General features: G+C 37.0%; 1 protein-coding gene across 1 annotated transcript in view; it reads right to left on the bottom strand.

The window, feature by feature from the left end:
* Ccdc73 (coiled-coil domain containing 73) overlaps positions 1-26,895 on the bottom strand; it is a 113,414-nt gene that overhangs the window by 49,458 nt on the left and 37,061 nt on the right. The window contains exons 4-7 of the mRNA NM_177600.4: positions 23,305-23,376; positions 20,722-20,757; positions 19,231-19,305; positions 4,825-4,863 (exon numbers count right to left, since the gene is read on the bottom strand). Of these exons, the coding sequence (NP_808268.2) occupies positions 4,825-4,863; positions 19,231-19,305; positions 20,722-20,757; positions 23,305-23,376 (222 nt within the window). The remainder of the gene's footprint in view (positions 1-4,824; positions 4,864-19,230; positions 19,306-20,721; positions 20,758-23,304; positions 23,377-26,895) is intronic.

Genomic DNA, 26,895 nt, shown 5'->3' with positions numbered 1-26,895 from the left:
TCTGCTGTCACCTGAATTTTTCAACTTAGCCATTCTGACTGGTGTGAGGTGGAATCTCAAGGTTGTTTTGATTTGCATTTCCCTGATGATTAAGGATGCTGAACATTTTTTCAGGTGTTTCTCAGCCACTCGGTATTCCTCAGGTGAGAATTCTTTGTTTAGCTCTGAGCCCCATTTTTTAATGGGGTTATTTGATTTTCTGGAGTCTACCTTCTTGAGTTCTTTATATATATTGGATATTAGTCCCCTATCTGATTTAGGATAGGTAAAGATCCTTTCCCAATCTGTTGGTGGCCTTTTTGTCTTATTGACGGTATCTTTTGCCTTGCAGAAGCTTTGCAATTTTATGAGGTCCCATTTGTCAATTCTCGATCTTACAGCACAAGCCATTGCTGTTCTATTCAGGAATTTTTCCCCTGTACCCATATCTTTGAGGCTTTTCCCCACTTTCTCCTCTATAAGTTTCAGTGTCTCTGGTTTTATGTGGAGTTCCTTAATCCACTTAGATTTGACAAGGAGATAGGAATGGATCAATTCGCATTCTTCTACATGATAACCACCAGTTGTGCCAGCACCATTTGTTGAAAATGCTGTCTTTTTTCCACTGGATGATTTTTGCTCCCTTGTCAAAGATCAATATGTGCTCACTGAGAAGTGGATATTAGCCCAGAAACTTAGAATACCCAAGATATAAGATACAATTTGCTAAACGCATGAAACTCAAGAAGAATGAAGACCAAAGTGTGGACACTTTGCCCCTTCTTAGAATTGGAAACAAGCCATTGCTGTTCTATTCAGGAATTTTTCCCCTGTGCCCATATCTTCAAGGCTTTTCCCCACTTTCTCCTCTATAAGTTTCAGTGTCTCTGGTTTTATGTGAAGTTCCTTGATCCACTTAGATTTGACCTTAGTACAAGGAGATAGGTATGGATCGACACTATGCCCCTCCTTAGAATTGGGAACAAAACACCCATGGAAGGAGTTACAGAGACAAAGTTTGGAGCTGAGACGAAAGGATGGACCATGTAGAGACTGCCATATCCAGGGATCCACCCCAGAATCAGCTTCCAAACGCTGACACCATTGCATACACTAGCAAGATTTTATCGAAAGGACCCAGATGTAGCTGTCTCTTGTGAGACTATGCCGGGGCCTAGCAAACACAGAAGTGGATGCTCACAGTCAGCTAATGGATGGATCACAGGGCTCCCAATGGAGGAGCTAGAGAAAGTACCCAAGGAGCTAAAGGGATCTGCAACCCTATAGGTGGAACAACATTATGAACTAACCAGTACCCCGGAGCTCTTGACTCTAGCTGCATATGTATCAAAAGATGGCCTAGTTGGCCATTACTGGAAAGAGAGGCCCACTGGACACGCAAACTGTATATGCACCAGTACAGGGGAACGCCAGGGCCAAAAAAAATGGGAATGAGTGGGTAGGGAAGGGGGCGGGGGAGGGTATGGGGGACTTTTGGGATAGCATTGGAAATGTAATTGAGGAAAATATGTAATAAAAAACAAAAAAACAAAAACAAAAAAAACAAAAACAAAAAAAACAAACAAACAAAAATCCCTCGAGGGTCAGCTATCGGTGTCCCTAAAGTTGAATGGCCTTGAAGAACCACAATGTCTCTGCAAAGCCTGCCTGGTGTTGGCTGCCAGCAGAGAACAGCCTTTCTGTATGGCCTCTGTCATTTAGGGTCTCCCCTGTGCCCACTGCACATCTCACAGCAGAAGGGAGTGAGGTGTAGAGGCACTCTAGGAAATTCTAGAGAAAGGCAAAGCTGTCATTAGGGAAAGCAGCTCCGTGAGCCCTGCATTCAAGGGAAGGATCAATAGCAGAGAGAGTGCCCCCATTACGGTGAGGCTGGCAGCTGGATACAGCCGCCAACATTCACTTAAGCTGGATTTTTAAAAATGCAAATAACATCTTAATAGAGATTAAATTAAAAAAAAAAGACCAAAAAAAAAAAAAAAAAAAAAGAATTGGAAACAAAACACCTATGGAAGGAGTTACAGAGACAAAGTTTGGAGCTGAGATGAAAGGATGGACCATCTAGAGACTGCCATATCTGGGGATCCATCCCATAATCAGCTTCCAAACGCTGACACCATTGCATATACTAGCAAGATTTTGCTGAAAGGACCCTGATATAGCTGTCTCTTGTGAGACTATGCCGGGGCCTAGCAAACACAGAAGTGGATGCTCACAGTCAGCTATTGGATGGATCACAGGGCCCTCAATGGAGGAGCTAGAGAAAGTACCCAAGGAGCTAAAGGGATCTGCAATCCTATAGGTGGAACAACAATATGAACTAACCAGTACCCCACTCAGAGCTCGTGTCTCTAGCTGCATATGAATCAGAAGATGGCCTAGTCGGCCATCAGTGGAAAGATAGGCCCATTGGTCGTTCAAACTTTATATGCCTCAGTACAGGAGAATGCAAGGGCCAAGATGTGGGAGTGGGTGGGTGGGGGAGTGGGTGGGGGAGCGTGTGGGGGACTTTTGGGATAGCATTGGAAATGTAAATGAAACAAATACCCAATTTTAAAAAAAAGCAAACTACAACAAAGTTTGAAGATTCCCTTCACAGGCACTCCCTATTCATAAAGCTTTATATACGTTATAATATACTTATTCCAAAAATCCTTTGCTTGAAGCCAAGGTAGAATCCAAGGAAAATGAACTTTCATTGATTTGCATGATATAATTCTGCTTTTTAGATACTGCAACTTATTCAATGGTCATGATAAATAAATACTATTAAAATTTCTAATCCCACAGGCCCTATAGGCACCTCTAGCTGTCTGAGCCATTTATGGCCATTTGAACCTGTGGGCATGAGGCGTGCACACTGTACAGGCACACATATATCCAGGCCAACAATATAAACTAAAACATTTTATTCTGAAAGAAAATATACTGTCACTCTGAAGAACATCAAAACCTTCAACATGAAAACTTGGTTTTAATTTAACAAAGACATCTTACCTCTAAGTCTTTCCTCAAAGGAGAATAATATACAAAAACGAAGCTAAACATGGCTTAAGGTCATTGGACAAGGTTTTATTCCATTAAGCAGACAGTAGTTACAGTCATGACACTTATCTCTAACTTACACACAATATCAGTTACTTGGTACCCACTGAATAGAATTTTCTGCAGTGACCAATTTTCTGCAGTGTTCCAAATTTGCTCTCCAATCGACGTATCTTGCTGTATTCTTATTAGTAATGACCATGATTTTTCCAAGGTGAAATATACAAAAAGTATTTTGATTCATGATGTGTAAATTCTCAAGGGACAAATCGCTATCTTTACAGTCCACCTTTCCAAGGAAGTCAATTTCTTAAACTCCTGTAGACTGGCATTTACTAGGAGTTAAGTGCTCACTACTAGGGAGTCATGGAAATCTTTAAACTTTCTCAATACTATCTTACGACTATTTGTTTTAGGAACACTGCTGTTGTACAAGTTCTGTCTGGACACAACTGGGATGCCTGTCTTGTCTCACCCATAGTGCTAAAGAGGATAGAAGACAGTGTACTGCTTTCATAAAAGAAGAGTAAGTTTGAATTTTAAAAGGTCATATGAATTATTTAAAATTAAGAATTATAAGACAAATGCATTTAAGCATCTTTGGAAAAATAAAAAATTTTTAACTTTAATATAAAAATATTGTTCCTGAATGGGCATAAAATATTAAAAATACTAAATGTATAAAATAATTTTAATGACAAGTGATACAATACATTCAACTTTCAGGAACAATATGACTCATCACTCATACTAACAAAAAACTTGGAGATATTTCCATGTTTTTTAAGATTATGAGTATCTGTTTATTGAAATTTTAAACTGGAATAAAACAAAATATATTTTATATGGCCTTTGAACCTTCACTTGTAGCCTTATCTCCCTGGTCAAAGGGCACTTTATTCAATTTCTCTATATTTTGTGTAAAATCACTGTAGCGTTGAAGATGACTTTCAGCACAAATGTCATGGTACTTACAGCTAAGCTGGAATCTAGTTTTTCAGCTTCTTAATTAAAATCAGTTTAAAATCGTCTGACAATATTATCTTTATTTTCTCCAGTTGAATAGCAACAGAATCTTCACATCTTTTACTCAATCGAGCCTAACAAGCTTTCTATGAGCTCTTTCAATTTTAATACCTCAAAATATTTTCAAGAAGCAAAATATTTAATATAGTGTTGAATGTTATAACAATGGTCTTCATTTATTATCTATGTGATAGCAAATTGTACTCAAAAATTAATTTTACTTGCTTTACAGTCTATTCCAAAGAATGAAGACTAGAATAGCATAAGCCCACCCAAGATGCCTTCTGAAGATTTAGTATATACGTATTCTGTTCAAATGGATACACACACACACACACACACACACACACACACACACATATCTTGTAGAATCAAATACAGCTACAAGGGGGAATATTTAAGTATTCCATGAAATGTTATTCTGTTAAATAAATACTAATTTTTAAGTACACAGAAATAAAAATAACAGCAATACTTAACAATAACAGTACCATATACTAACTGTAGAACAACAAAGGATGGACACTGCCACATATTTTATTTATTTTGTAATATGTAAGCACTAATAAATCTGCAAATACATTTATAAAATTTATCTAAGCTATAATGTCTTTGAAACTGTGGCAGCCCTTTAAACTGTAACAACATCTAGTAGCAACTACTCTGCTTTTAAACTAAAAGTATCAAATTACATTACAACATTACAATCTATCTTGTGTACTGCCTCAAGTTGTAAAAAATGTATAATTTTCTTACCATTTCACTCACTTTCTTCTGTAAAGAATATTGAGAAACCTTGAAAAAAGGAAGAAATGTTTCTATTAAAATTCTGTACTATAAATTTCTTCTGACATCAAAGCTGCATGCTACCAGCTGTGGCCTTTATGTTTTATTACAGTATTTAAAGATTTTTTTAAATTTTTAATAATAACTCTCTTTCTTACAACACCAGTACATTTAAGCCATTTTGGTGTCTTGTGCCTATAATCACAGCACTTGGAAGTAAGACCAAGACCAGCCTCAGTTACACAGTTAAGATCCTGTCTATAAAATATATCCATTGCAGTTGTTAACATGTATTTACAGAACTACTATCACTGCATATGTTCCTGGGATACAGCATAAATGAAACAGATCCCTATCTGTAAGAGTGTATTTTCTAGCCGGGCAGTGGTGGCACATACCTTTAATCCCAGCACCTGGGAGGCAGAGGCAGGTGGATCTCTGAGTTCCAGGCCAGTCTGGTCTATAGAGTGAGTTCCAGGACAGCCAGGGCTACACAGAGAAACCCTATCTGGGAAAAAAAAAAAAAAAAAAGCAAAAAAAAAAAAAACCCAAAAAACAAAAAACAAAAAAAAAGAGAGTGTATTTTCTGATGCAGTAATAGTAGACAGACAGCAGGTATAAGTACTATACTATGTTAAAGAATGATAATTACTTTTTTTTTTTTTTTTGGTTTTTCAAGACAGGGTTTCTCTGTGTAGCCCTGGCTGTCCTGGAACTCATTTTGTAGACCAGGCTAGCCTTGAACTCAGAAATCCACCTGCCTCTGCCTCCCAAGTGCTGGGATTAAAGGCATGCACCACCACTGCCCGGCTGATAACTACATTTTTAAAATGTGATAAACAGTGTCTGGTAGTGTTTGATATTTCACATTAGCTGTTCACTGGAAAAAATAGTAAAGAACAAATAAACACAGGAATAAAAATTATTTTGAGTTAAAAAAATTTCATGACCCTCAGTAAGTCTGAATACTCTACTTCCAGAGCTTCAGTGAATTTGATAGCAATCGATGTCCTATTCTATGGGACTCTGAGAGCTTGTCATGGCTATACAAAACACAGTATTCCACAGTGTTTAACTTCACCAGAGTTTACCTAATCCCTCTCATGTTTATAGGTTTGCCTAGTTTTCAGCATTTTAGCATTCTTAACTATTCTGGAATATGGTTATATTTGAATTTTGTAGTTAATCATTTTAGTAGAATAAATTTCAAAAAGCATAATTCCTAAAGTTTGTTCTTTAAAAAAAATTACAAAGCTACTTTAATACTTTGGAGTCAGAAGGGTTCTGCCCCTCCCTCCCAGGGAACGCTCAGAGACTGGGAAGCTGCTTGAAGGGGCAGAGCAGGAAAGGGAGGCACTGCAGACTCAGGGCAAAGGCAGGTAGGTCATCAGTGCTGTGACCTGTGAGCACTACAGGAGGACCCTGGTGGATGGTGGCCCTGGTACCCAGCACACAGGTGAAGAGCACAGAGCGACTGGGGTTTCGTGTCTTCTTCATTTGCCTTTTTCTGCTTCTGCTGCATAATCTCCAAATCCCTGGGGCTAGAGATGATGTGCACACTGTTTCTCTGTTTTCAGTCAGCAGCAGAAGCCCTTCATCACTGAGCATTCCCTTAACCAAGTGTCGCTCTGTTTTTTCATATTTTTCTGGCAAGCCAGCTCACACTGGATACATTTTTGTCTTTAAAAAAAATGCCACTTATTCCTCCAGAATAGCTGACCAAGTTAAACTCCAGCCAGCCAAGTGTGAATTCTCATCTTCTTCAATATACTTAACATTTGTTAAACTTTAAGAAAAATAAAATAACTGCTTCACATTGTCTATGAAACAAATGCCTTAGCCAGCTGCCATGACCTCAACAGAATAGGTTATATGTAAGTCACTTCTTCAGTATATATTGAATGCTTGCCCCCTGTAAGGAAAGTGCATTAATGTAGGTATTAGTGTAACAGCAGTGGACCCAGGAAAAGCTTGCCCACTTTTACTCTGAGAAAGAAACCATTAAGTAATGCGCATAAGTTAAAATACATGACATTTTAGTTATTGATAAGATAAAGAAAAATAATCAGGAAAAGCAATTCCATTGCATGGTTAGGAAAGATCTTCCTGAAACAGCAAGTTTTAATTAAAAGCTCGAAATAAAAGAAAGAATATTTCAGCAAGTTCAAAGTGCTTAACATGGTCGATAACCTCTTTTTGTTTCTCTGTTTCAAAGAACTAGAAAGCTCATGTGGAAAGAAGGAAGTAACAGAGAAAACAGACAAAGATAACTTCAGAGAAGGCAGAATGAAAATCACAGTGAGCCCTGTAATTGTGGTAGGGGTTATACTTTTGCAAATTCATGAGGAGCTTCAAGCAAATAGACATTGCTGCTGTAAAGGATTTCTCTGATTTAAGTCAGCACAAGGAGTGAACAGAGATGATGTTGGGAATGCACGTTATTGTAACCAGCCAGCCATTCATACAAATAGTGAAAACATATAGTCTGTATGACATTATGAAATGATGCTGTCATCTGCAAAGTTCATGCTTGAGAACTGTGTAAATTATACCAAAAGAGTATAATGTATAAAATTATTTGTATACATGTGTAAAACTATCAGGGAATAAAAAGTAAAAATTTTAAAGTTGTCATTAAAAAGATAATATGTTATTTTTAGCAAACATAAATGTATCTGTTTCTGAATAACACTGAAACCAAAACTAAGTATAAATAAAATAAATATATATAAATAAAATATGGCATATATAAGACTGAAAATTATCCCATAAAGCAGTAGTGGACTTTCTCCTGGATAATTAGCACACTTAAATCTTCAGCCTAGTCAGGCAGTGGTGGCCCAAACCTTTAATCCCAGCACTTGGGAGGCAGAGGCAGAGGCAGGTGGATTTCTGAGTTTGAGGCCATCCTGGTCTACAGAGTGAGTTCCAGGACAGCCAGGACTACACAGAGAAACCCTGTCTCGAAAAACCAAAAACCAAACAAAATCTTCAGCCTAGGCCAGAAGAACACCAGGAGGCAACTGCCTGAACACAGTGCATCCCAAAGCACAAAACCAGTCTTCATCTACTGACAGATGGGCCATAAACTTAAAACATTTCTACACAGCAAAGGAAACTATTAACTGAATTAAGAGACAGCCTACAGAATGGGAGAAAATCTTTGCTAGGTATATATTTTTAAAAGGACTAATATCTAGACTATACAAAGAACTCGAGAAACTAAATATCAAAATATCAAATCGTGTACTCAATAAATATGCTAATAAGATTAACAAAAAGTTCTCAAAAGATGAAGTACAAATTGCCAACAAAATATAAAAATGTTCAATCTAGCCGGGCGTGGTGGTGCACGCCTTTAACACCAGCACTTGGGAGGCAGAGGCAGGCAGATTTCTGAGTTCGAGGCCAGCCTGGTCTACAAAGTGAGTTCCAGGACAGCCAGGGCTATACAGAGAAACCCTGTCTCGAAAAACCAAAAAAGAAAAAAGAAAAAAAAAAAAGAAGAAAAAAAGTTCAATCTTTCTAACTATCAGAAACACAAAAGCATATTATCCCACCCCAGACAGAATGGTAGTCATTTAGAAAATAAATAATTCCAGGCATGGCAGTGTACATCGTTAATCCACACACTCAGAAGGCAGAAGGAAACAGATCTCTGTGAGTTTAAGACTAACACTTTAACAACAATATGAACTAACCAGTACCCCCAGAACTCATGTCTCTAGCTGCATATGTAGCAAAAGATGGCCTAGTCGGCCATCAATGGAAGGAGAGGCCCTTGGTATTGTAAAGAGTATATGCCCCAGTACAGGGGAATGCCAGGGTCAGGAAGCAGGAGTGGGTGGGTTGGGGAGCAGGGCAGGGGGAGGTTATAGGGGGCTTTTGGGATAGCATTTGAAATGTAAATGAAGAAAATATCTAATTAAAAAAAAAGACTACCACCTTATCTACATGGCAAGTTCTAACCCAGCCAGGGTTACACAATGAGACCTTGTTTAAAAGCACACACACACACACACACACACACACACACACACCACACACACACAGACACACACACACCAAGGACAAAGGGGAACATTTACACACTATTTGTATGAATGTTAACTAACCCAGATACTATGGAAATCTGTATCTACCATATGACCCTGCTATATAGCTCCTGAGTATTTACCCTGAAAGATCCACATACTTGTATCACAGAGATGCTTGCACATCAATAGGTACTGCAGCAATCCCATGTTCACTAAGTTATGAAATGAAGACAGGTGTCCGCCAGCAGAGGACTGCATATAGAAAGTATTAAAAGTGGAGAGTTTAGCCATAAAAAATTAAATTATATAGTTTGCAGGAAAATTGACACAACTGGAAATGATCATATTAAGTACACTAAATCAGTCTCAGAAAGACAAATATCAAGTTTCCTTTCATTTGTGGTTCATAGGTTTTATATAGATACATAAAATCATGTGTATATATGACATGAAAGATGTGAAACTAGGGTTACATGAACAACTAACAGGAAGGAAATAGAACTAAGAGAGTAGAGAGAGGCATGGGGGATAGGCTAGGACATCATATACTATATGAAAAACATCCTATGTAGCCCAGTACATTGCACAATGAATATAAACCAAGGAGCTGTTCTTAATTGTAAAATAAAATCAGTAAGCCAACACAAGAAAGCTTGGTTTTTTTTGACAATACTTCTATTTCAAAATAAAATTATCCCATGAAAAACTGAAACCCTAAACTTGTAGCATTAAGCATATAAAGGCCCAGTACACACTCCCTGAACATATAACACAACCAGGGGATTATCACTAACTTTTCGAGATTCAGAAAAAGAAGGAAGTATCATAAATGAATTCTGTAGCAAGAGTTATATGACTTAATTTCACCAGAAAATGTACTTCCTGTGAAGAAGGGCTAGCAAGTTAAAATTTATGGACCACATCAAAAACAAGGACCTCCAAGGGGAAAACTCAGCAGGCAGACACTGCAAACAGGAAGACTTAACCCCCAATAATTAGAGATAAGAGATAAAAATCTCAAAGATATAAAATTATTTTTATATGATTAAAGACATAAAAGATAGAGTAAAAAGCATGAGAAAAGTATAAGACACTATAAAAAAGGCAGATTTGAAAGTGCACCAAATTGAACTTCCATAAAAACAGAAATGCAGTTATAAAATGAAAAACTTAATGGATAAGTTATATGACAAATAAAAGATAGTTGAAAAATTAGTGAACTAGAAGATAAATGTAAAGAAACTGCATAAAATATGGCAAGCCGCAGAGAGAAAGAGTGTGTGAGAGCACAAAGATATGCGAGGTGGATCAAGAAGATTCAATGCATCTGCTAAGAAAATCAACGGAGAGAAGATGCAGATTGGAAAGTAAAACGTAAAGTCATCACAGCTTAATCTTTTTAATCAAAAATATTAATTTCACATCTCAAAAATACTTTGAATTATATAAAATTGGAAAGCTGGCAAATATTTTGGTAATAAGAATTATTATAATTCCACTCAGAGAGTTGTAGGTCTCTTCTTTAAGATTTTAGAATATATGTATTCAGTTTCATAGCATAATTCAGAGAAAAGTACAAATATCCCGTAGACTTTGTGCTCTCACACATGAGCAACCTTCCAACTATTAACATCTTTTTCTCTTCTTCCCTCCTCTCCTACTCCTCCCCTACCACACACAAATTATGTACCTGTTACAATTACTGAACCTACAATGACACGTTATCACTTGAAGTCCACGGTTTATAACAGGGTTCACTCTTGAACACTCTATGGGTCTGGACAAATATCACCACACAGAGTATTTCCACTATGTTAAAAAGTGTTCCATGTGCTTATTCTCCTCTGATTAAAAAAAAGAATATTTAATTTTATAAGAAACAGTCAAATTTTCTCCACAGCAATGAATATCCCGTTGCTACCTGTTTCTAACAGCACTTGCTGGTATCTGTGTTCTGGATTTTGGTTATTCCAATTGAAGTATAGTGGGTTTTTTTGTTGTTGTTGTTGGGTTTTGTTTTGTTTTTTTTATTTTGCAGTTCCTTCATGGCATATAATGTGCACCACTTTCTCATGTGTGTATATGCCACCTGTCTGTGTATCTTTGATAAGTCTTTTATTAAAATCTGTGATGTATTTTTTTAACTTGGGATGCTTGCTTTTCTCTTACTGGGTTTTAATATATCTGTCTCTGTATGTTATGGATAGCTGCCTGTATCAGGAATTCCTTCTGTAAATATTATCTTCATGTCTGTGGCTTGTTTTTCACTATGTTGATATAGTGACTGCCCCACTGCTCCACTGTTGTTTGTTGATGAGGGTGTTTTCCACCTTCAGTTAGGACCTTTTGTGCTACACGTCCTCTGTTCTCCTGATGAAAATGTTATTCAGATGGTTAAGACTTATTTATGGATCAATACATACACATATTCACAACCCCAAGAATTCTGTTATCTTTCATTGATGTGACTGGATGAGGCATAAGACCATTAAGTTTCAATAATAGAAAGAGAAACTTATTAAATATGACTTCAGATCTGCCAGAATCGTTAGTGTCTTACTGTCTATAAAACCAGTAAGTTTAAATTTAGTGAGAAAATAGTGAAATAGCTTTATAGAAGTCACCTATGTCCTTAGCCCCAATTCAGTTCTGTCACAGGCTACCCATCTCCTGTTCATGCTTCTAGAGAGTCAACGATGCCAACTCCTCTTCTCATTTACTCTACCACGCAAAGTAATAATGAACACACTTTATTACCCAACAGAAATGATCTTATTTGGGAAATACTAATATAGCTCAGCTTCCTTGTTTTACTTAAAGGAAATTGAAGTTCAAGAAATAGTATATAAAAAACCATTAATCCACAAAATCATCAGCAAAATTATCTAGCCCTTTGGACATAATGTTCTGATAAGGAAAGTCTGATTTGTTAAGTAAATCCTCTCTTTGAAATCAACTAAGTACCATACTTATACAGAAATGGAGCACATTCAAATAAATAATCTATTATAATTAAAACAATTTCTTTCTTTCTCTTTTTTAGTATTTGGTTTTCTGTTTCAGCTTGTTTTGGAATTCAATGGTTAGAACCCCCTGGCTATGAGCTCCACAATAAAAGGCACTATCTACTACCTGGTCATTTTTGGTGCCCAGTACCTGGTAAAGTACAGCCTTATGAAAGGATAAAAAGAGGAACAAAACTAAGTCACCAGAAGGTAAAAAAGAGTCAGGGAGCAGCTCTGTGTTGAAAGGTCTTTGCAGCGTGGGTTTCTGTTAAATCCTGACCTGATTAGGGGCTTTACCTAAGTTTCTTCAAGCTGGGGTCGGGAGATGGGACTCACAGGGACCCTTCCCTGCTCTACCCTGTCCACGTATCATGTTTGACTGTATTGTGTAGTATGTCACTTGTACTATGTCACCATCAAGACAAAATATGTCCTTAGACCTATTCAAGGGTCATTCATATGAAGGAATTTCTCTTGTTTTGAAAATACTCTGTAATTATCCAGATAGTTACGTGGTGTATATATGAAAACAACTAAAATTAGCTAATAATAATAAATTACTTACATCAAAATTAACATACTCTTTGTTGAAAATATTTTGGCAGGAAAATGTGATACTTTTTTTCAACACATACAAAAAAAAAGAAAATAAGTAAATTAAGAATATAAGTTGGGCTGGTGAGATGGCTCAGTGGGTAAGAGCACCCGACTGTTCTTCCGAAGGTCCGGAGTTCAAATCCCAGCAACCAGATGGTGGCTCACAACCATCTGTAACAAGATCTGACGCCCTCTTCTGGAGTGTCTGAAGACAGCTACAGTGTACTTACATATAATAAATATAGATGTCTGAAGACAGCTACAGTGTACTTACATATAATAAATAAATAAATCTTTTTAAAAAAAGAATATAAGTTAGTTACAAGATACAATTTGCAAAAAACTTGAAACTCAAGAAGAACGAAGACCAAAGTGTGCCTTCTTAGAATTGGGAACAAAACACCCACGGAAGAAGTTACAGAGACAAAGTTTGGAGCTGAGACAAAAGGATGGACCATCTGGAGACTGCCATACCCGGGGATCCATCCCATAATCAGCCTCCAAATGCTGACACCATTGCATACACTAGCAAGATTTTGCTGAAAGGACCCTGATATAGCTGTCTCTTGTGAGACTATGCCAGGGCCTGGCAAACACAGAAGTAGATGCTCACAGTCAGCTATTGGATGAAACACAGGGCCCCCAATGGAGGAGCTAGAGAAAGTACCCAAGGAGCTAAAGGGGTCTGCAACTCTATAGGTGGAACAACAATATGAACTAACCAGTACCCCGGAGCTCGTGTCTCTATCTGCATATGTATCAGAAGACGGCCTAGTCAGCAATCATTGGGAAGAGAGGCCCCTTGGTCTTGCAAACTTTATAGGCCTCAGTATGGGGGAACACCAGGGCCAAGAAGTAGAAGTGGGTGGATAGGAGAGTGGGGGGTGAGGATCTGGGGGACTTTTACGATAGCATTTGAAATGAAGAAAATGAAGAAAATACCTAATTAAAAACATAAATTTAAAAAAAAGAATATAAGTTAGTACCACTAATTAGAAAAGATGTTTTTATAATAGCTACAGCGATTGTGGGTTCTATTTTCTAAGTTACATGAACTTTTTATCTTACAAATAACAGGAAAAAATTCCCCTATTGAGATTTATTTTTAAATTGGGAGCTTTACTGTATAGCACAGTCTGGCTTGTATACCAATTTCCCAAGTGCTATGATTACAGAACATGATATCATATCCAACTAACCCGGAACATTTTAAACTGAGTATCTGCAGTATGGTAAGAACCACAAAGCTGGAAATTATATAAATGTTAAGTAGAAACTGGACCTTTTATTCCATCAACTTGAAAAATAATGATGGGTGTCAGCATCAACATCTTGCCACACAATTACTTCATATTGACAAGTTTAAAGGCATTCAGTTGTGTTCCATAACTATAACTGTCCTCCATTATTTGATTGTAGGTAAATTCCAAACATTATAATCAATATACTATTTAACACAGTGTCTCTCTCCTTCTCCACAGGCCCAGTATGCTACTGAAGAGAATATACTAGAATCAGGATTTAACATCTCCTTTGATACTATATCACTTTCTCAAATCATTCTAGATTTTCATTTACTTTGTTTGTTTGCTTATTTGTTTGTTTGATTGTTTAAAACAGGGTTTCTCTGTGTAACAGAGCTCTGGCTGTCCTGGACTCACTTTGTAGAACAGGCTGTCCTTGAACTCACAGAGATCTGCCTGCCTCTGAACTCCCAAGTGCTGGGATTAGAGTTATGCTGTACCATACCAGCTTAATTCACTTTATTGCTTTCATTCATATATATTAGGTATTTTCCTCATTACATTTCCAATGCTATCCCAAAAGTCCCCCATACCCTCCCACCCACTCCCACTTTTTGGCCCTAGGAATTGCATAAATTCATTCTTCTTAATAGCTGAGTAGTACTCCATTGTGTAAATGTAGCACATTTTTTGTATCCATTCCTTTGTTGAGGGGTATCTGGGTTCTTTCCAGCTTCTGGCTATTATAAATAAGGCTGCTATGAACATAGTGGAGCATGTGTCCTTCTTACCAGTTGGAACATCTTCTGGATATATGCCCAGGAGAGGTATTGCGGGATCCTCCAGTAGTACTATATCCAGTTTTCTGAGGAACCACCAGACTGATTTCCAGAGTGGTTGTACAAGCTTGCAATACCACCAACAATGGAGGAGTGTTCCTCTTTCTCCACATCCTTGTCAGCATCTGCTGTCACCTGAATTTTTGATCTTAGCCATTCTGATTGGTGTGAGGTGGAATCTCAAGGTTGTTTTGATTTGCATTTCCCTGATGATTAAGGATGCTGAACATTTTTTCAGGTGTTTCTCAGCCATTCGGTATTCCTCAGGTGAGAATTCTTTGTTTAGCTCTGAGCCCCATTTTTTAATGGGGTTATTTGATTTTCTGGAGTCTACCTTCTTGAGTTCTTTATATATATTGGATATTAGTCCCCTATCTGATTTAGGATAGGTAAAGATCCTTTCCCAATCTGTTGGTGGCCTTTTTGTCTTATTGACAGTATCTTTTGCCTTACAGAAGCTTTGCAATTTTATTAGGTCCCATTTGTCAATTCTCAATCTTACAGCACAAGCCATTGCTGTTCTATTCAGGAATTTTCCCACTGTGCCCATATCTTTGAGGCTTTTCCCCACTTTCTCCTCTATAAGTTTCACTGTCTCTGGTTTTATGTGGAGTTCCTTGATCCACTTAGATTTGACCTTAGTACAAGGAGATAGGAATGGATCAATTCGCATTCTTCTACATGATAACTGCCAGTTGTGCCAGCACCATTTGTTGAAAATGCTGTCTTTTTTCCACTGGATGGTTTTAGCTCCCTTGTCGAAGATCAAGTGACCATAGGTGTGTGGGTTCATTTCTGGGTCTTCAATTCTATTCCATTGGTCTACTTGTCTGTCCCTATACCAGTACCATGCAGTTTTTATCACAACTGCTCTGTAGTAAAGCTTTAGGTCAGGCATGGTGATTCCACCAGAGGTTCTTTTATCCTTGAGAAGAGTTTTTGCTATCCTACTAGGTTTTTTTTGTTATTCCAGATGAATTTGCAGATTGCTCTTTCTAATTCATTGCTTTCTTAACAAGCAATAAAGTTTGTTTCCCTGGAGATTCACTGGCTTTTTACTGCTGTGGTTCAAACAAAAACTCCCTACCACAGCAGTTTTCAACTTGTGGGTTGCAACCCCTTTGGAGTTCAAATGACCTTTTCACAGAGGTCGCATAAGACCATAAGAGGTCGCACAGATATTTATATTACAATTCATAACAATAGCAAAATTTTACTAAGTAACAATGAAATTAATTTTATGGTTGGGGGTGTCACCACAACATGAGGAACTGTACTAAGGGGTCACAGCATTAGGAAGGTTTAAAACCACTGCCTTACTATATTATAAATATCTCCCAGTCTCCCATTTGTTCTTTCTCAGACATGGAACCCATTCTCTTATTCTTGAAAGTATCTCTTAAAGTTCACCAACATTTTTTATTTAATTTTCCATATTTTGTTACCTCAAAGTAACAAAAGAAGTCCAAAATAAAAATTGCTAATGCCTTGAAGAGACTGTGAATGGAACTAATACAACTGAGTAACAATTTGGAAAATGTGGAATATGATAAATATCTCATGCTGTGCTATAAGGATAAATTCACAATATTAATATCTAATATAAAATTGATGTAAATGGAAAAAAGCGTGAATGAGTGGTAACTTGAAGTGGTAATGCCCTTCTCCTGTGCCCTAGACCTATGTCCTAGGTCTAGGGACATGTTTTGTCTTGATGGTGACATATTACAGGTGACATTCTTAAATTCCCAAAGCCATAAAAATATAAACTTACTCATGGCAAGAATTAAACAAAAGGACAAATTAAAAACCCAAATCAAGGCAGGCATAGTAGTGCATGCTGTTAATCTCAGTCCTCTAGAGGCAAAAGAAGGCAGATCTCTGAGTTTGAGGCCAGCCTGGTCTACATAGTGAGACAATAGACAGACAGTAAAGAAAAACTACTTGAAGCTTCTACCACAGGTAAGGGGTTTATTTTAGTGAAATATACAGAACATGTGTAGCTGAATTGACTAACATCAAACCACTCCATAAACATCTATGTTTATATCTACAGAGAGCCCCTTAAGGTACTAAGCACATTTCAGAAGATGAGGCAGAATATAAGAGCTGGAGGATTGGGAGAGAAGCTATGTGGTCTGATCTTGTAAGCAGGACACTGTAAAAGCAACTACAAACTCAGCAGCTGTGCACAGTGGCACTAGATCCACAGGCTCTCCTAACAATCAGTTATGGGGCAGGCAAGAAGTCCAGGGCCCTTCCATATACTGTCAATCTGTTGACAACTGACAGATTTTAGGAGAGGAGGGGAATAATATCCAGGGGAATATCCATTATATCCACCTGGCTCAAAAGGCTCTGATAGTTCAAAACTCAGGTTGACAGTGAACTCTGTGGGACACTAAACAGAAGCACAACTAGACATAGGAAAAGAGTTTCATTGGAGGGTGTTGGTTAGGGTAGGAGGGACACAGGAGAGGATAGGAGAGAACAGGGCCAGAATATAAAGGCACATGTATGAAACCATAAAAGAACAAAGTTTACAATTAAAAAGAAGAAACTCAAAGAAATGGTTAGATAAAAATCCAGTGATGACAAAGAAATACAGACAAGAAAAGAGTAGTTCACAGGTAAACAAAAACAAAAGTCTTAAAAATACTGACTCACCATTGGTTTACTGTTTCTGAGCAATGTTTCATGTTTTTCAATCAGAAAACTTCACCCCTAATACTTTAACCATTTTCTAAGAACAAAGGTGTTCTACACAACTCTAATACAAATTATACCCATAGGAATAGTAACAGTAATCCATATGGTCTAACAAGTAGTCATATCCAAATCTCCCCAACTGAAACTAAGTGTTTTTATGGCTGTGTCTTTCCTTGATACAGGATCCAATCAAGGTTCACATTTCATGTATAGTTTCTCTCTCAACAAGAATGTATTCCACTCTTACATTTTTTTTCATGAAAATGAATTATTTTCTTTTTTGATACAAGGTATGTATATAATATAGCCCAAGAATTACCTCAAACTCAAACCTTCTGCCTCAGCCTTCTAAGTGCTGAAATTACAGCTGTGAGACACTATTACTTAACTCTGACCATTTTTAATATTCCAAGCTTTACAGGGTATCCCAAATTATGACTGTCTATCTTCTGTATTTTCTATGAAACTGAGAACAATTTAAGGGCTAAAGCTATAATTTCTTAGTCTTTATATTTGCAGAAAATAAGGGATTCACATGTAGCAAATACTCAGTTAATGATAGAATTTTTGAGAGAGTCTCTCATTGTTTCTTCAGTGTCAACCTGGCATAAATTGCTGTAAAAAATTACACAGATAAAGCTACATGCTCCTTATGATACAGTAGCACTGAACCCATGGCAATCATCATTACCAATGCCATATTTGACCATCTAATTTGTTCTTTGTAAGTAATGTTATCTACATGGTAATACTTTGAAATCATGAACACATCTTCTCCAACAACCTTTCAGTTTTGACATCATTTTATTTTTTGTAGACTCCTGAAGTAAAATATCTTTCCCCTTTTATGCTCACTGCTGTATCCTCTTCACTAAGAAAAATGGCACACAGCAGACTTTCCATGAACAAGTACAGAATAAGTTACCAGTAGCCAAACACTCTATTTTCTATGAGACTGGACAATTTAAGGACAAAGGCTATTTTTTAGCTTTATATCTGCAGAAAATCAGACTTCATATGTAGCAAATATTCAGTTAATGCTAGAATTTGCTTGCTTTTTTTTTTTTTCGAGACATGATCTCTCCATTATGTAGCTATGGCTATCCTAGAACTCATTATGTAAACCAGACTGGCCTCAAACTCATAGATCTGCCTTCTTCTGTCTCCAAGGTGCTAGAATTTCAACTTTTAAGGACTACAGATAAATTATAACATATAGGTCTTAATTAATTTCCCTCATACAAGAACTATTAAAAACTATAGTTGTGTGTTCCTTATGGTATAATAACACTGAAACCTATTGTGGCGGTTTGAATAATAATGACCCCCCCCCCCAGGCTCAAATGCTTCTGCATCAGGAGGGCGTCATTATTTGACAAGGATTAGGAGGTGTGACCTTGCTGGATTAGGTATGGCCTTATTGAGTGTTTTACTGGGAATGGACTTTCAGGTTTTAAAAGCCCAAGTCAGAGCCAGTCTCAGTCTCTCTGCCTATGGAATGGATCAGGATGTAAAACTCTCAGCTACTTCTCCTACATCATGTCTGTCTATGTGCCACCATGCTTACCACCATGATTATAATGAACTAACCTCTGTAGGCAAGCCTTCAACTAAATGCTTTCCTTATAAGAGCTTCCTTGGACCTGGTATCTTTTTACAGCAATAAAACAGGAATGAAGACACCTATATTACTATAACAACTATGACGGCTACTTTAATATACACATACTATTTGTATAGTGTATTCTATTTAATATATGTATATGGAATTTAAAATACAGTATATATAAAACAAAATTCAAATTTCAAATTATAGTTCCCATGTAAAAGTCTTAATGTAATTTAGTGTTATATAAATATTATTAGCTTTGCTAACCATGTTAAATGGTGTTTCACTGACAATGCTAAAATAGAAGATTGATTTTTAAACAGTAAGTTACTTTACCTGCAATGTTTTTAATGTTTCCTTCAATCCTTCTATTTCTTTTTCTTTGATTTCTGTAGCAAGTTTGTATTTTCCCTTTAAGTTAAGAAAAATCATACTTCAATGCTTTTAGTGTAAATATAAAAGAAGAAAATAGAAGAACTCAAGAGCCAAAGTCTGTACTTTAAATCTAACACTTCACAGACTTTAAACCTATGTCTACATGACAAATTATATTTCTGGCAGCCTTTAAACATCAAAGTACTTCAATAACCTTTATATAATTATTATAAAATAAAATATTTTAACTATGACAACTCAATTTAATGAAAACACTTCTAAGAGACCCTATAAATATAACTATTAAGTTCTTACAGAGAATATGCAATCATCTTTCAGCATTTATAAAGAACTGAGTCTAAAAGGCCCTCTATAAATAACAAAACCTCAGGATGCTCAGCCCATATATTTAAAAAATGGCATAGTGTTTGCACATAACCTACACACATTCTCTTACACTTCAAATTATCTCCAGATTACTTATAATACTTAATACAAAATATATTCCATACAAATAGTTATTGTAAAGCACTGATTATGGGATATCATGAATAAAATCTATGTATCCAGCATAGAAGCAATTTTTCTTAACTAATATTTTTAATTAGTGGCAAGTTGATCCATGCATGCAAAACTGTGAATGCAAAGGGTAAAATGTTTTCTAAATAATAAAGTATAGGCATATTTACATAGTGAATATAAAGATAAGGGAGAATTTCCTTTAAAAGTCTCTTGCTTTAGAGTATGTCTATAAATTAATATTGTAAATTCTACATCCATTGCCATAATAAAAAACATATCAACTATGTTACCATGGGAAAATATTCAGTGCCAGCTAAGTTTCTTGATTTGTTACAAGTCATGTCCCCTCTCCCAATTGGCTAGCAACCAGATGCAAGTCATCTCAATAATTCTACATTTAAAGCAGGTGCCCACACTGAAAAGGCCGTAGAACAAGCTCTCAACTTTCCTAATGCTACAACCCTTTAATATAGTTCCTTGTGTTATGGCAACCCCCAACGATAAAATTATTTCATTTCTACTTCAAAACTATAATTTTGCTACTGTGAATCATAAATATCGGCATGCAGGATATCTGATATGCAATCCTTAAAGAGGTCGCGACCCACAGGTTGAGAACCACTGCACTCACGCATGGGGATGGCTCATAGAAAGAAGCAGAAGGGGAGAGTGTCAGTTTGGGTGCTGAAGAAGCCTCAGTCTAGCCCTAATTTTCCCATGTGAAGTCATCTCACTTTCTACACCTGAATATTCTCAATCATAAATAACAAACATCAACAACAAGATTACCTCAGGTTCTTTCTGCTTATAAGATTTTAATTAACCAATATTTTCCACTATTTTATTACTAACACTCACTTCTACTATAGTGAACAATGATGATAAATTTATTTAACTATATTTTAGGTTATTTTGAAAATTAATAGCTACCTTTTCTTCTTCCAAGGCATACATCTTCATCTGCAGCTGGTCAGTTTTAAAATCAAAAACAGGTAAATAAATTTTAACAGCAATTTCTATTAATCAGTATTAATATCAAAGCAGTTTATACTTCTATATTGAGTTTACATAGTTTGAGCATGTTCTCACATTCGGAAAATATAAATATATGAAAGAGAAAAGGCAGTCACTATAGCACATAAATAACTAAATCACTTAAGCACCAATCATTTCCTTGAAGTTTGGTTTAACTCTCCAAAAATCTTAAATATCTGAATGTTTTTACGATCTACTTTTAAGCAATAGCATCTATCATTTTCTAAAGGTATAATTTTATGAAATCATAGCATTTGATTTTCATGAAGATAGTAGTCATATCCTGCTTGCTTAAATACTTATGATAATGAAATAAAAATTACCTTTACTTTTAAAATGTCATTTTTAATAATTTATTTTTATTCACTTCACATGCTGATCACAGCCCCCCTCCCTCCTCTCCTCCCAGTCCCACCCTTACCAATCCCTCCTGTCATTCACCCCCTCCTTCTCCTCAGAGAAGGGGGAGTCCCCCTTGAGTACCACTCCATCCTGGGACATCAAGTTCCAGCAGGATTAGGCACATCCACTCCAATTGAAACCCAACCAGGCAGTCCAGGTAGGGGAAGGGGATCCAATGGTTGGGAATAGCGACTAAGACAGTTCCCATTCCACTTGTTAGGGGGATCCACATGAAGATCAAGCTGCAAATTTGCTACAAATGTATAGGGGGTCTAGGTCCTGCCCCTAAAAAGAAATGTTATTTTAAAACAGCAAAATAAAAGTGAATATTTTGTTCTTGCTCTTCTCTTGCTCTCTTGCCCTCTCATGCTATTGCTTTCCCTTCCCCCCTCTCTCCATGTGCTCATGGCTGGCCTCTACTTTCTCTCTTCTCTCTTCTCTCTCTCTCTCTCTCTCTCTCTCTCTCTCTCTCTCTCTGCCTTTCTCTACTACCTTCTTGACTCCCCTCCCCATGCCCTAAATAAACTCTATTCTATACTAAAAAAAGAAAGAGAGAGAGAGAGAGAAAGAAAGAGAATATTTCAAAGGAAAAAATGAAATATTCTAACCAGCATTAAGGACTTTAGCAATATTTTTCTTTGCGACGTCTCTCTTTTTCCACACCCTTCATTTACACTCAACAGTTCTTTACTACAAATGCAGCTCAATGATAAAGAGCTTTCCAGCTGCAGGCAAGACCCTGTGATCAAGCGAGCATGAGAATCTGAAGATGCCTCCTGTACCCTGCAGGTATCAAGATGTTCTTATGGGTCCAGTCTCATGTAGTGGCAAAGATGCAGACTTCTGCAGTCTAGAGAACACTGTGTTACACTTGGGTTTCTGCTCCCTTACTCTTCAATTAAAACTCATTAGTCGGGCTGGTGAGATGGCTCAGTGGGTAAGAGCACCCGACTGCTCTTCCGAAGGTCCAGAGTTCAAATCCCAGCAACCACATGGTGGCTCACAACCATCTGTAACAAGATCTGACGCCCTCTTCTGGAGTGTCTGAAGACAGCTACAGTGTACTTACATATAATAAATAAAAATAAATCCTTTAAAAAAAAACTCATTAGTTAGACTTAGTTCAAGTTAAATGAAGAAAGTTTTCTTGTTTAAACTAGTTCATCCCAAGATGTAAATTATCACTAACCTCAACCAACTAGTAATGTTAGACACACAGGTTTAATTCTTCATGTGCGTTTCTTTTTCTCCACACACACTTGTATGAAAATGAAGATGAGAAAGAAAGACAATACTGAGGACAGGGGACATAAGGAAAAACTTCCAGAGGCCCTCCTGCATCTCAGGGCACTTTCCCAGGAGTACAGGTAAATCTGAGAAAGTCAAAGACAATGGAGTTCAACCTAATGACAGTATAACTTTCATTTCTTTAAAATATTTTGTCCTATTTTATTTTTCAATTACTGATGGGTTCTATTAATGGAGGCTTCAACAGATAGCAGATAAGAATAGCCTCTCATCTCCCTCCCTCACATCTTCTTTCTTTTGTTTTTTTGGTTTCTTGTTTTGTTTTATTGTGGTTTTGTTTCTTTGTTTTCAGACATGGTCTCTCTGTATCCCTAGCTGGCCTTGAACTCACAGATATGCATCTGCTTCTACCTCCAGGATTAAAGGAATGTACCTCCATGCCTGGCTTCATATCTTCCTCGTAATATATTTAAATACTGGTGAGTTGACTCATGAACCATGCATGGTTCGACTAACTGACTTTGGTAAAGAGACTGCATGGGAAATGTGAGAAATATAAAACAATAGCATACTGTAACAAAAGGAAGAGTGTGAATGAGCACATATCAGAATTACTACGACAGATACATCACCAAGGAAACATTTTTTTTTTCAAATTTCTCCATACTACCATGAGTTAGAAGGAAAAATAGTTTTATTTCCTGCTTTCCATAATATTCTCATTTTTGTTTTCTGTGTGTTCAGATAATAGTTTGTCATAATACTTACTACAGAAAGAAAAATACAAAATATTCTACTGCACTGTTAGTCTATCATCATGAAAATTACCTGATTTTTTAAAACTCCCATTGCTTCTTTGTGTTGCTTTATTAATGCTTCCTTTTGATTCTGAAGAGCCTCCTATTTTAAAAATTATGAGTAAGTAAAAAGAAAATTATGAGAAGTTGAAACAAAGTTTAGTAAGTTTCTGGTTTTAAATCTCAATTTGGTTTACAATTAAAATAAAATAAAATCTAAGCACAGGAGCCTAGGGAGATGTCTCAGAGGTTAAGGACACTTGGTGCTCTTACAGAGGACCCTGCGTCAGCATCACATAGCAGCTCAAACCATCGGTAACCCCTCTTCTGACCTCTGTGATAGACATATACATAAAGTCAATTGTACAATGACACTTACAAAATAAATACAAAAATACTGTAAATTGCATTTATTTCTACTTATTCTCTTGAACTATGACTCTGATCAATTTAATTACCTTTTGATCATAGAATTGCATATAATTTTTGCTTTTACTTGTTCATTTATAATAAAAAATACACTGCCTTTAAGATTTTTAGACTCTAGATATAGCTGACTCTAGATAAAGCTTTCTTCAATGCCAAGGCAGTTATAGTAAGTCACATCTGTTATAGCATTTGGGAGGTGACAATTGGGAATTCAAGGCCCTTCATGGTAACATAGATGGCTCGAGGATAGCCCTGAACTACATGAGACACTGTCAAAAAGAAAAAAAGAAAAAAAAAAAAAAAAAAGGAAAGAAAGAAGAAAAAAAAGTAGGGAGAGAGGGAGAGAAAGAAAAAAATTCTAAATTTTTTCCTAACTAAATTTATTAAAATTAGCAACCCTACTACATAACAAGAATTATAGTCTGTGAGCTAAGATTTCCAGAAAATCAGAAGTGAAATTTTTATATACTTTTTTATTAGGCATTTTCCTCATTTACATTTCCAATGCTATCCCAAAAGTTCCCCATACCCTCCCACCCACTCCCCTACCCACCCACTCCCACTTTTTGGCCCTGGCATTCCTCTGTACTGGGGCATATAAAGTTTGAAAGTCCAATGGGCTTCTCTTTCCAGTGATGGCCAACTAGGCCATCTTTTGATACATATGCAGCTAGAGTCAAGAGCTCCAGGGTACTGGTTAGTTCATAATGGTGTTCTACCTATAGGGTTGCAGATCCCTTTACCTCCTTGGGTACTTTCTCTAGCTCCTACACTGGGAGCCCTGTGATCCATCCATTAGCTGACTGTGAGAATCCACTTCTGTGTTTGCTAGGCCCCGGCATAGTCTCACAAGAGACAGCTACATCTGGATCCTTTCGATAAAATCTTGCTAGTGTATGCAATGGTGTCAGCGTTTGGATGCTGATTATGGGGTGGATCCCTGGATATGGCAGTCTCTACATGGTCCATCCTTTCGACACAGCTCCAAACTTTGTCTCTGTAACTCCTTCCAAGGGTGTTTTGTTCCCAATTCTAAGAAGGGGCAAAGTGTCCACACTTTGGTCTTCGTTGTTCTTGAGTTTCATTCATTTAGCAAATTGTATCTTATATCTTGAGTATCCTAAGGTTCTGGGCTAATATCCACTTATCAGTGAGTACATATTGTGTGAGTTCCTTTGTGATTGGGTTACCTCACTCAGGATAATGCCCTCCAGGTCCATCCATTTGCCTAGGAATTTCATAAATTCATTCTTTTTAATAGCTGAGTAGTACTCCATTGTGTAGATGTACCACATTTTCTGTATCCATTCCTCTGTTGAGGGGCATCTGGGTTCTTTCCAGCTTCTGGCTATTATAAATAAGGCTGCTATGAACATAGTGGAGCATGTGTCCTTCTTACCAGTTGGAACATCTTCTGGATATATGCCCAGGAGAGGTATTGCGGGATCCTCCAGTAGTACTATATCCAGTTTTCTGAGGAACCACCAGACTGATTTCCAGAGTGGTTGTACAAGCTTGCAATACCACCAACAATGGAGGAGTGTTCCTCTTTCTCCACATCCTTGCCAGCATCTGCTGTCACCTGAATTTTTGATCTTAGCCATTCTGACTGGTGTGAGATGGAATCTCAGGGTTGTTTTGATTTGTATTTCCCTGATGATTAAGGATGCTGAACATTTTTTCAGGTGTTTCTCAGCCATTCGGTATTCCTCAGGTGAGAATTCTTTGTTTAGCTCTGAGCCCCATTTTTTAATGGGGTTATTTGATTTTCTGGAGTCTACCTTCTTGAGTTCTTTATATATATTGGATATTAGTCCCCTATCTGATTTAGGATAGGTAAAGATCCTTTCCCAATCTGTTGGTGGCCTTTTTGTCTTATTGACAGTATCTTTTGCCTTACAGAAGCTTTGCAATTTTATTAGGTCCCACTTGTCAATTCTCAATCTTACAGCACATGCCATTGCTGTTCTATTCAGGAATTTTCCCACTGTGCCCATATCTTCGAGGCTTTTCCCCACTTTCTCCTCTATAAGTTTCAGTGTCTCTGGTTTTATGTGGAGTTCCTTGATCCACTTAGATTTGACCTTAGTACAAGGAGATAGGAATGGATCAATTCGCATTCTTCTACATGATAACTGCCAGTTGTGCCAGCACCATTTGTTGAAGATGCTGTCTTTTTTCCACTGGGTGGTTTTAGCTCCCTTGTCGAAGATCAAGTGATCATAGGTGTATGGGTTCATTTCTGGGTCTTCAATTCTATTCTGTTGGTCTACTTGTCTGTCTCTATACCAGTACCATGCAGTTTTCATCACAATTGCTCTGTAGTACAGCTTTAGGTCAGGCATGGTGATTCCACCAGAGGTTCTTTTATCCTTGAGAAGAGTTTTTGCTATCCTAGGTTTTTTGTTATTCCAGATGAATTTGCAGATTGCCCTTTCTAATTCATTGAAGAATTGAATTGGAATTTTGATGGGGATTGCATTGAATCTGTAGATTGCTTTTGGCAAGATAGCCATTTTTACTATATTGATCCTGCCAATCCATGAGCATGGAAGATATTTCCATCTTCTGAGATCTTCTTTAATTTCTTTCTTCAGAGACTTGAAGTTCTTATCATACAGATCTTTCACTTCCTTAGTTAGAGTCACGCCAAGGTATTTTATAATGTTTGTGACTATTGAGAAGGGTGTTGTTTCCCTAATTTCTTCCTCAGCTTGTTTATCCTTTGTGTACAGGAAGGCCATTGACTTGTTTGAGTTAATTTTATATCCAGCTACTTCACCAAAGCTGTTTATCAGGCTTAGGAGTTCTCTGGTGGAATTTTTAGGGTCACTTATATATCATCTGCAAAAAGTGATATTTTGACTTCTTCCTTTCCAGTTTGTATCCCCTTGATCTTCTTTTGTTGCCGAAGTGCTCTGGCTAGAACTTCAAGTACAATGTTGAATAGGTAGGGAGAAAGTGGGCAGCCTTGTATAGTCCCTGATTTTAATGGGATTACTTCCAGCTTCTCACCATTTACTTTGATGTTGGCTACGGGTTTGCTGTAGATTGCTTTTATCATGTTTAGGTATGAGCCTTGAATTCCTGATCTTTCCAAGACTTTTATCATGAATGGGTGTTGGATTTTGTCAAATGCTTTCTCTGCATCTAACGAGATGATCATGTGATTTTTGTCTTTGAGTTTGTTTAT

This window comes from Mus musculus, chromosome 2 (assembly GCF_000001635.26).
Source record: "Mus musculus strain C57BL/6J chromosome 2, GRCm38.p6 C57BL/6J".
Lineage (NCBI taxonomy): Eukaryota > Metazoa > Chordata > Mammalia > Rodentia > Muridae > Mus > Mus musculus.
This window is presented reverse-complemented; position numbering and strand designations above follow the sequence as displayed.